At 33.4% G+C, this 12393-nt stretch overlaps 1 protein-coding gene and 1 long non-coding RNA gene across 2 annotated transcripts in view; one reads left to right on the forward strand and one right to left on the reverse strand.

The window, feature by feature from the left end:
• Positions 1 to 12393, reverse strand: part of LOC127726930 (mRNA-decapping enzyme 1B-like) — a 98148-nt gene that overhangs the window by 42354 nt on the left and 43401 nt on the right. The window contains exons 3-4 of the mRNA XM_052234318.1: positions 6327 to 6454; positions 521 to 584 (exon numbers count right to left, since the gene is read on the reverse strand). Of these exons, the coding sequence (XP_052090278.1) occupies positions 521 to 584; positions 6327 to 6454 (192 nt within the window). The remainder of the gene's footprint in view (positions 1 to 520; positions 585 to 6326; positions 6455 to 12393) is intronic.
• Positions 1 to 12393, forward strand: part of LOC127726945 (uncharacterized) — a 60861-nt gene that overhangs the window by 11929 nt on the left and 36539 nt on the right. The window lies entirely within an intron of this gene.

Consider the following 12393-nt stretch of genomic DNA (forward strand, 5'->3'; position numbering starts at 1 on the left):
GGGTAAAAATTAATGCCCCCTCAGCTACGGCGGGGGCATAAAAAGTGTGAAAAAGCTGATTTGCCGGACTGACGGATGGACAAAAGGACAGATGGACAGACAGACTGACGGACGGTCGTATGGAGTGCAAACCTAAAGTCCCCTTTGACTTCGTCGGTAGGGGACTAAAAATTAGAACATATAGAAGACCCCTTTCATCTATCTGACACAAAAAGTACACTGAAATTTGTTGTTTTCTGTCAGTCAAACAGAAAAATCAAGTCTATGATTGTTCAAATTGGTTGCTGATAATTTTCTTAACATTTTCTTGCTTGTTCTCATTATTAACATTAACTTACTGAATATTCCACAAAATTATATGCATGATGTGTTTTAATACAGAAGAAACAGTAAAACTAGATAAAGCTAAACTAACCTCTAGCATGTCTAGTGACAACCTTGTTTATTAAACATTATTTGATGTACCCACTTTAAGAAAAGGTTAATATCAGGATACATAAGATAATCTATATAAATATACCTATTAATCATCTGGCCAATCCTGGCACATTCATCTTTATCATAGAACCATATACCATATATTGCTAAAAACAAAAGGTATATATGCCTGGTTATAGTAATAAATATATACACACCTAAAAAAGGAAACCTTGTATTAGATGTTAAGGGCATACTATACAGAAAAGATCTCTCGTTGATTTTTTCTTTAAATTTTGACTCTCCCGAGTTTTGTATGCTTATCATTAGCAACGTTGCGAAAAAAAACATGTTACATTTGGATGCATTATTATCTGCCCTTGCTACTGTATCGTATGCCCTTATAGAAAGACAATGTAAACAGTTTGTACTCATATCTTCCACAATATTAAATAAACTGCTTCACTGAGCGCAGCTGGATACGACCACAGAGGTCCAACCCTGAACAGTTGGGGCAAAAATGGACACAATATTCAAGCTTGAAACAGGTCTGAATTTGGATTGTAATTAAATATTTGACATATTATAGGTTTCTGACACAGAATAAATGTAGTAGAAGAACTTGAAATTGGTTATATAATTTGAATTTATATTCAATTGAAGAATTCTTGCTGTTGTGCAATACACTGTGCTGTTGCGCAACACTTTATAGTAAATCTGTTTTCAGACTATATACAAAGAATTAGCAAAATAAACTGTGACCCCCAATTTTTTTTTTGGGAAAATTGATAATTTTTTAAATCTTGAGGAAAAAAATGTTACCCCCCCAAAATAACGGTTTGGGCAATTACCCCCAAAATGAATCCCAACCTTCTACTTGTGGTATTGAACCTTGTGGTACAATTTCAGAGCAATCAAAATACTTATACACAAGTTATTGTCCTGAAACTAGAAAAATGCTTGTTTTGGGCCCCTTTTGGGCCCCTAATTCCTAAACAGTTGGGACCATCACCCCCCAAAACAATCCCAACCTTCCTTTTGTAGTATTGAACCTTTTGCTTAAATTTCATAGAGATCCATACACTTAAACTAAAGTTATTGTTCGGAAACCAAATGTCTTCGGACTACGACGACGCCGCCGACGTGATAGCAATATACGAACGCAAATTTTTTGTGGTCGTATAAAAATGTGTTAAACATGACTTCACTATACAGAAATTGAGTATTGTTATATACTAGGGAAGGTGCAGTAAAACTCTGGTTCCTCACTATATCAGCTGTACTTAAACTTGAACTAAAGGGTCAGCTTATTTCAGCTACCTATTTAAAGTTGAACCTGGTTCTTCAATCAAAATGACTAAAGATGGAGGCTCTAAAGAGCCTGTGTGGCTCACCAATATAAATGTTCATCTTCATCAATGGCCAGTCTAAACATTGTAGAATAGTTATTAATCTCTGGACTTAATTCTTTTGTTTAAGAATCTTTTATTGCTGATAATTTTTTCAGTATGCAGTGGATCTCTATCTTCTACAGTATTTTCCCAAACCGTGAAAAAAAAGTGGTAAAAATTGTCATTCAAGGGCAATAACTCCTAAAAGTGGACTGACAAAAATTCTCCCCTTGATGATCTTTTTGTAGATTATGTCCTTCTGATCATTTTAGCTGTTTTTACAGTTTCTCTCCATCTTCTATAGTTTTTGCCCAATAATAAATAAAGGGTAAAAAACGTCATATAAGGGAAATAACTTCTTAAAGAAGTCTACTGACAATTCCGGCTATGTTCAACTAGTTTGTAGATCATGTCATATTAACTTCTTTTCACAGATTCTGTGGTTGCACCAAACTTTAATACCCACAAGATTAAAGAATACCTAGAAATATTACTAAAAAAGTTCTAATTATCTATCAGAATTTAGTATTTTTAACTACTTCACCAACTCTCTAATACTGAATTTGTTTTCTTGGAGGAAGGTTGGAATATAAAATGAATGAGTTTTAATTCCATGCACATGTTCTAGTACTCATATGTGACAATAGAATGTAATCAAATGGTCTAAAGATAGTTTTACTAAAGTAATCTGTGAAGCCAAACAATAGTTAATGTAATAACATGCTGTTATCCTAATGTAGAAATATTTTTGATAGGAGAAAAAAAAAGACAAAATACATAAGAAATTGATACTTTCTCCTTCTTTATCTATTACAATGTCAATACACTGCCAACAACTGACGTATGCTTCAGCAGTATTGGTATCTACAACAGGTATAAATGTGATTTGAAATAGTTTCACTTTCCAATCAATCAATGCTGTTAATTAAGGTACTTTGGCAGCCACATCAAATGTGTTGTTAATGACTGCTTAATAAAACTAAACATATAACTTTTTGTGCAGGAGTTGTCAATTATAATGTTATTATTTACTTTTGGTGAAAAACAAACAGCTTGTTATGTGGAAGAAATCTCTTTCAAATCATCGGCAAAAATTAGCTGCATACATTGAAGTATTTTACAGAGCATGTTGGAAAGAGATTACACCAAATGAGCGTCAGAGGATGAGGGAGTCATCCCAGTCTATATCAACAATCATCTGTGATCTATTTCTGTAATGATGAGCAAATCATGGAGCCCAGTCCAAAAACTTCCGAATAAACTATTTATACTCATTAGTAGACAATGTACTTTTAGGATGTCTTGTTTTAGTTTATGGTTCTTAGGACTAATTAAACCATCAAACAAGAAAAGATAACTTGAAAATGTATGTTCACTTGTAACTAGCTATAAACACTTTCTCTTGAATTATCTAGGACCATTAAAGCAAATGAATATCCTTTAAAATCAAAAACTCCAGGGTTCAATGAAATTGACATATGTCTTATTAATTATAAGATGGTCTTTACTACATAGTCATTAAAACTATGGCTTGTTTCTGAAATTTATTACTTCTATTCTATTAAGCAACTTGTAATCAAGTTATCCATTAAACTCTATCTAAAACCAAAGGCTGAAAAGAACTCTGCAGATTGAAACAATTTCTGCAGTCTATTAGCACCAGTAAAAACTCCAAACAAGCTTCTGTTTAAACTTTCCCCTAAAAGCAACTCAAAATTCATTGCATGGTACAACATTTGCCTTCGACTATGAACAATAATAAAAGCTATCATCACCTTCTGTTTTTTTTTAGTTTAGCATATAATCTTTAAAAAAACATTTATGAATATGGAAAACTAGTTTACTGTGAGCAGTGTACTTATGTAATACCTTTGATTCTGTGTATTTCATCTTTAATCTTATTTCTAGACTATCCTATTTTGAAACTAGAGGCTCTCAAGAGCCTGTGTCGCTCACCTGACTCTACTTTGGCTTTAGAAATCATGTAAAGATAGATAAAAATCATAACAGATACCCAAATAATAATGATTGAGGCCAAATTTGGATTAATATTGGTCCCGTTATTTAATAAAATATCCTGGTGGCCATCTTGAACAGTAAATCAGCAACAAAGTAGCAACACATGGTCAGAACCTCATAAGGAACATTCATGCCATGTTTGGTTTCATTCCATTCAGTGGTACTCTAAAAGAAGACATTTGTATGTATTTCCCATAGGGTCCTATGTTCAACTAAGCCCCCCCCCCCCCCCCTAGCAGCCATCTTGGATGATGGATCAGCTGCAAAGTAACAACACTTGGTCAGCACCTCATAAGGAACATTCATGCCATGTTTGGTTCCATTCCATTCAGTGGTTTTCTAAAAGAAGACATTTGTATGTATTTCCCATAGGGTCCTAGGTTAAACTAAGTCCCCCGCTGTCAGCCATCTTGGATGATGGACATACTGCAAAGTAACAACACTTGGTCAGCACCTCATAAGGAACATTCATGCCATGTTAAGTTTCATTCCATTCAGTGGTTCTCTAAAAGAAGACATTTGTATGTATTTCCCATAGGGTCCTATGTTAAACTAAGTCCCCCGCTGGCGGCCATCTTGGATGATGGATCGGCTACAAAGAAACAACACTTGGTCAACACCTCATAAGGAACATTCATGCCATGTTTGGTTCCATTCCATTCAGTGGTTCTCTAAAAGAAGACATTTTTATGTATTTCCCATAGGGTCCTATGTTAAACTAAGTCACCCACTGGCGGCCATCTTGGATGATGGATCAGCTGCAAAGTAACAACACTTGGTCAGTACCTTATAAGGAACATTCATGCCATGTTTTGTTTCATTCCATTCAGTGGTTCTCTTAAAGAAGACATTTGTATGTATTTCCCATAGGGTCCTATGTTAAACTAAGTCCCCTGCTGTCGGCCATCTTGGATGATGGACCGACTGCAAAGTAACAACATTTGGTCAGCACCTCATAAGGAACATTCATGCCATGTTTGGTTTCATTCCATTCAGTGGTTCTCTAAAAGAAGACATTTTTATGTATTTCCCATAGGGTCCTATGTTAAACTAAGTCCCCCACTAGCGGCCATCTTGGATGATGGATCGGCTACAAAGTAACAACACTTGGTCAGCATCTCATAAGGAACATTCATGCCATGTTTGGTTTCATTCCATTCAGTGGTTCTCTAAAAGAAGACATTTTTTATGTATTTCCCATAGGGTCCTATGTTAAACTAAGTCCCCCACTAGCGGCCATCTTGGATGATGGATCGGCTACAAAGTAACAACACTTGGTCAGCACCTCATAAGGAACATTCATACCATGTTTGCTTTCATTCCATTCAGTGGTTCTCTAAAAGAAGACATTTGTATGTATTTCCCATAGGGTCCTATGTTAAACTAAGTTCCCCGCTGGCGGCCATCTTGGATGATGGATCGGCTACAAAGTAACAACACATGGTCAGCACCTCATAAGGAACATTCATGCCATGTTTGGTTTCATTCCATTCAGTGGTTCTCTAAAAGAAGTCATTTGTATGCATTTCCCATAGGGTCCTATGTTAAACTAAGTTCCCCGCTGGCGGCCATCTTGGATAATGGATCGGCTACAAAGTAACAACACTTGGTCAGCACCTCATAAGAAACATTCATGCCATGTTTGGTTTCATTCCATTCAGTGGTTCTCTAGAAGAAGTTCAAAATGTAAAAAGTTTACGCCGACGACGGACGCCAAGTGATGAGAAAAGCTCACTTGGCCCTTCGGGCCAGGTGAGCTAAAAAGGGACCAGAGGGCCCACAAACTAGGCAACGTTTGGAGTGGAACATGTAAAAAGTCTGCATTAACCATAAATGTAGCTCCATAAGGAAGAGGCCTGGCACCCTTGGCCCCCTAAATCTGAGATTTTCAAAACCAAATTGACTGAAAATTGACCATACACCAGCATGGAAGTGTTTTCATGGAGTCCTGCTACATGTAGAACTAGTGACTACATACCCTAATCTAAAAGGATTGTTTCCCTTCAGAGTTTCTCTGATCATTTTGTTTTTCTGTATAACAATGAATCAAGTATTTCTGGGTTAGTCAATCATAAATACAACAAAATGTTTTTCATAAACTTTGTCTTGTTTCAGATTATTGTCAATTTCACTCTCTCAATAACAGGAAAAGGTCCAGTATATAATGTTAGGGTTTTGGAGAATTGTGGTCTGTTAGCTACATATTGCCTTAAGTGGATGTGGATAAGTACTAGGACAAAAATAAAATCAAAATTGTTTGATGTTGCCTACCTACCTAACTTAAAGGCAGCCTACCTGAAAAATTTTATGTGCTCTCACAAATAGTTTCAAATTTAAAAAAAAAAAAAAAAAAATTTTGTGCTCTAACGTGTTTTTCTTGTCTGAAACATGTAACTTATGTTGTTGGCCAAAAAAAATAAATAAAATCCCTACCTACCTACCCAACCTTACAAGGCATGGGTAGGTAACATCAAACAGGCCCAGCTGTAGATCACATACCTTTACTATTTCTATATAACACAAATGGATCCTGAAGTTGGAACTCTAGGTCTTTAGTGATTGGTTCTATCTGATTAGTCAATCCTAATCTATTTAAGATCATGAAACCATGAGTTGGAGAAGCTGACCTGAAAAGATAAAATAAAATATTTTCCTGAAATATAAATCAAACCTATAATTCCCAAATTAGTAAATTGTTAGCATGCGCCAAAAATTGTTAACCTACTGCTTATAATATCTGAGAAGTGGAAATACTCATGAAATTTAACATTGACTAATGATCGAACAATGAAAATGAGGTCAAAGTCAATTTAAACCTGCCAGACAGACATCTACACATTACAATCATTATTTACAACAAATATAGTTGACCTTCTGCTTATAGTATCGTAGAAAAAGACCTAGTTACGAACTATAACAGTCCTATTCCTTCTTAAGACTTAAATAATTGAGAAAAAAAATGGAATTCAAAAACCTTTACATTTTGTTGAATGGTCATTGAACCTTGAAAATGAGGTCTAAGACAACAGGAGGATGACTGTTTGTAGGTAATAATGTTTGGAGGATGATTATAGTCAGATATAGTACCAATGCAGTGTTTGAAATTAAGTGCAATATAAACAAAATCCTGGCACATTCCTTCTAGCTGGAAGCACTTACCAACATGTGAAAGAAGGAAATCTTATTTACATTTTCATCTTAAAGTACATACAAATCTTATCAACTTCTATAGCAATAAACAATTAAGTATCTATTGGGGAAAGTGTTGACAATTAACAACTTTCTTTTGTATGATTTCTTCAAGTTTTTTTTTCTCACTTGTTTGGTTAACCAGACTACAGTGTAGATCTACTATTAGTCAGTAATATATAAGGCAGCTGTACACACATATATACCAGTCAGGCAAAGTACAACACGTAAATCTATCATTGATCCACTGAAAAAAACAATTTCAGACTTTTTTTAATTAACATGAAATGATAAAAAAGGTTCTTGAGTTGATTGTGTCACTAAGAGCAGCTAATTTACAAAAGTGCAGCCTAAATGATCTTGGCGGCTAAAACACTATGGTAGGTGGTACAAAGCAATGTCATAAATCCAATCAATGGAGAATTGTTTTTCTGTGTACTTTGTTTTTACTACTGATAATGATGTAGGCCAAGGTCACCTGTTTCTTGAATTAATACTTATTGAACATGAAATTTAAAACAAGCAATATAAAGAACATTTAATCAAAGGTCAAGGTGACTAAATTTCATGTTTATTAGTTTGAGTTTAATAAAGGAAATGTTTGAATGTGATACTAACTACTGCAATGTAATGCAGCCATGTCATTTATAAAAATTCTGTTTATCTCTCTTTCAGAGGATAATTGTCTCATGAACAATTTTTATATAAATTTTAATTCAAAAGCAATTAAAGATTGGTAATTTCTCATAAACACTTAGCATTGTCTATAAATGACAAATTTTCTGTCCAAATTTCTAATAATAATTTTTCAATAGCTTGACTTGTGTTCATATTATGTGTGGAGCATAATTTGTTGGTTAATATATAATTTGGTAAGGGGCATAACTTGTTGGATTTATATATTGAAGATTACTTTATTCTATAGCGATGAAAATGAGTAACATCAATGAAAAAATTTATGATTTGAAAAACACTATAAATATTATTAAATACCTTAAATCAAGTCAATACCAAATCCCTCAAAAAAAGAAGAAAACATTCCTATATAATTCCTTTAAATTGAACTGATAATTTTCTTCCCCTTTTTCTTTTAATTATATTACCAATGTGGACAGTGAACATTACAGTTATAAACAGGCAGTGTCAATATTTGTTTTTGAAAATCCTAGATCTACAGTCTGTTAATCATATTGATAATAAGTTCGAAAATCCTAGATCTGGAGTCTGTTAATCATGTTTATACAAAGTTTGAAAATCCTAGATCTTGAGTCTGTTAATCATGTTGATATTAAGTTTGAAAATCCTAGACCTTGTGTCTGTTAATCATGTTTTTACAAAGTTTGAAAATCCTAGATCTGGAGTCTGTTAATCATGTTTATACAAAGTTTGAAAATCCTAGATCTTGAGTCTGTTAATCATGTTTATACAAAGTTTGAAAATCCTAGACCTTGTGTCTGTTAATCATGTTTTTACAAAGTTTGAAAATCCTAGATCTGGAGTCTGTTAATCATGTTTATACAAAGTTTGAAAATCCTAGATCTTGAGTCTGTTAATCATGTTGATATTAAGTTTGAAAATCCTAGACCTTGTGTCTGTTAATCATGTTTTTACAAAGTTTGAAAATCCTAGATCTGGAGTCTGTTAATCATGTTTATACAAAGTTTGAAAATCCTAGATCTTGAGTCTGTTAATCATGTTTATACAAAGTTTGAAAATCCTAGATCTTGAGTCTGTTAATCATGTTGATATTAAGTTTGAAAATCCTAGACCTTGTGTCTGTTAATCATGTTTTTACAAAGTTTGAAAATCCTAGATCTTGAGTCTGTTAATCATGTTTATACTAAGTTTGAAAAGAGTTACATATGACCTAGAGTTTCACATTTCTTAACCCTTTAGCAAGTATGCAAACTAATATAGAGAATTGAACCATCTGGTCATTTCAAATTCTTTTCAAAATATGTACCATCAGAACATTTTCATGTTAAGCCTATGTAAATGCTATATTTAGACTTTGTAAGACTCTCTTGTTCTTTATATATTTACTAACATATAATGCAGTAAACATGCATATAAAGGTTGTAGGGCTATTCCATGAAAGGGAATGTGGAAGAGTTTATATATAGGTAACAGAAGTTTCCTTTTTTGACATGGATTGGGTATTCTTGGTTAAATTTCATAATTTTTCAAAATTTCTTGAAGTCTGAAAGAAACAATACTTTTACTTTATTTATTTAAAGAGGGGGTTTCATGGGATTCCGAAGTCTCTTCCAACTCTCCAAAATCCATTTCAAGGGAATCATACCCTTAGAAAAATATATTGCTGAATGCATCATATTTCTGTAAACTGAAACAGCAATATGAGAAGAAGAATTAGAGGTTATTATGTTGTCTGACTGGAAAGCAATAGTGGATCTTCAGATATGGCTTATTTCAAAATGTTTTATCACATGTTATATAACTAGTTACCGTCCTAAGTAGTTATTAAATTAGGTTTACATAATTTATAAACATCCTTTGGGGGTTCAATAACATATTCTTTGGCGATCATTGTGATCATTCACTGCCAAACAAAAACCTGATGGTAAATGCACTATAAAATATTTATACTTGATTGTAAGCTGTGCCTAATGTACATTGATGAATTATAGCTGTTACATTATATCCTAAGGTAACATGCAAATCATTTAAATTATCTGCTACGCTTTTAATGAATGACACTAAAACAAAGTCCTAGCTATGTATTGTTCTTGAAACAGAAACGTTTAGAAAAGGGGCATAACTTTAAAATTAAATTATATTACTTTTAACCAAATCAATAATCTGCAGTAATTCAGCAAATAGCTAAATTTTCTAATATAACAATTTTAGTACATTGTATTTTCATTTTCAGCGAATAGAAAAAGAGTTTTTGTCTGCCTATGCATTTTTTTTGTAATTAATTACCTCGTATTGAAACAAAACGCTAATTTTGCATTAAAACATAAAAAGCTGAACATCTGTGTACCAATCAATGTTAATCATGCACAAACAAACTAAAGGAACTTCTGTCTTATAATTAACCTCACTACAGGCCAGGAAATATTCTCTTTTAACCTGAAAATGCTAAACTGAAACATATTACAATTCTACTTTTTATGATTCAAGAATGAAATAAAAGAACAAATTTTTGCACACAAACCCCCACCCTCCCCCCTTTTTTTACTCCTAACAATTGAAATATAGATCATCAAAAGCAGTAATTTGCAAAATTTTAATAAAAACATAAATTTTTGTTGTTGGCTTTTCATGTTTTCAAGATGCACAAGTCTATAACATTTAATTTTCTGCTTGCCATTCAATTGCATGTAGCTTTCATTGTGTAAATATATAAAATGATTTATAATGGTTTAACTCTTGTAGCCACTTTTGTAGTTTCATATGTTAATAAAATGCTCTGCTGGGCGCAGCTTGATACAACCACAGAGGTCGAACCCTGAACAGTTGGGGCAAGTATGGACAGTATGGACACAACATTCAAGCTTGATGCAGCACTGAATTTGGATTGTGATTAAATATTTGACACAGCATAGGTTTCTGACACAGAATGAATGTGGTCTAAGAACTTAAAAATTTTTAATTTACCTATTCAAACCATATCATTATTATTTGCTTTTATATATAAATCAGAAATAACCAATTTAAAATGGAATTTCAGAGAGATCCATACACATGAACACAAGTTATTGTCTGGAAACTAGAAAAATGCTTGTTTTTTGGCCCCAAATTCCTAAACATTAAGGGCAATTACCCCCAAACTCAAACCCAGCTTTTCCTTTGTGATATGGAACCTTGTAGTACAATTTCATAAAGATCCATACACTTACACACAAGTTATTGTCAAGAAACTAGAAAAATGCTTGTTTTTGCCCCTTTTTGGACCCTTATTCCTAAAATTTTGAGGCAATTACCCCAAAAATCAATCCCAGCCTTCCCTTTGTGGTATGGTACCTTGCAGTACAATTCCAAAGAGATCCATACACTTGAACACAAGTTATTGTCTGGAAACTAAAAAAATTCGTAAGGGTTCCGCGGAACCCAGTGTCTCGCCTACTTTTTGCTGTTAATCACAGGCTCAGCAAAAATGAGGAAAAAAATTAATAAAAATATTCCTCTCTATACTATCTTTTGATTGTAAGTAGCTTCTGTCCAAGTTTGGTAAAAATCCAGGATAGTTTATGAATCTAATAAATGTTTTAAAAACTTAAACTGCAGACTGTATGTAATGTTAACTGGAAGAAAAACTAAGTCCATTTATAAGTAAAATACGGAAAAAATGGAACAAAATTTCCTTCTAGATACTAGCTTTTAATCATAAACAAGCTTCTGTCTAAGTTTGGTTCAAATCCAGGATAGTTTAAGAAAGTTGTTAAAATTTTAAAAACTTTAACCACAGAGTGAATGTAATGTTAACTGGCAGAAAAACTAAGTCCATTTATAAGTAAAATACGGAAAAAATGGAATTTTTTTTTTACAAAATTTACTTCTGGATACTAGCTTTTAATCATAAACAAGCTTCTGTCCAAGTTTGGTACAAATCCAGGATAGTTTAAGAAAGTTGTTAAAATTTTAAAAACTTTAACCACAGAGTGAATGTAATGTTTCCTGGCAGAAAAACTAAGTCCATTTATAAGTAAAATACGGAAAAAATGGAATTTTTTTTTTACAAAATTTACTTTTGAATATTGTCTTATGATCATAAACAAGCTTCTGTCCAAGTTTGGTAGAAATCCAGGATAGTTTAAGAAAGTAATTAAAATTTCAAAAACTTTAACCACAGAGTGAATATTTGTGGACGCCGCCGACGACGACGACGCCGACGGAATGTAGGATCGCTATGTCTCGCTTTTTCGACAAAAGTCGAAGGCTCGACAAAAATGCTTATTTTTGGCCCCTTTTTGGCCACTTATTCCTTAAAATTTGGAGGCAATTACCCCCAAAATCAATCCCAGCATTCCCTTTGTGATATGGAACCTTGTGGTACATTGTCAGAGAGATCCATACACTAACACACAAGTTATGTCTGGAAGTTACAAAAATGCTTATTTTTGGCCCCTAATTCCTTAACTGTTGCTACCATAACCCCCAAAATCAATCCTTACCTTCCTTTTGTGGTATTGAACCTTATGGTAAAATTTCATAGAGATCCATTCACTTAAACTAAAGTTAGAGTGCGAAAACCAATGTGTCTTCGGACGACGACTACGCCAACGCCATACCAATATACAACCGCAAAAATTTTTTGCGGTCGTAATTTTTTTGTGGTCGTAAATTTTTGCGGTCGTATAAAAATTGGAGCTTTCTTTTTATAAACTGTTGACACAGAGATATGTCTCACCTA

Source organism: Mytilus californianus, unplaced genomic scaffold (assembly GCF_021869535.1).
Source record: "Mytilus californianus isolate M0D057914Y unplaced genomic scaffold, xbMytCali1.0.p SCAF_19, whole genome shotgun sequence".
Classification (NCBI taxonomy): Eukaryota; Metazoa; Mollusca; class Bivalvia; order Mytilida; family Mytilidae; genus Mytilus; species Mytilus californianus.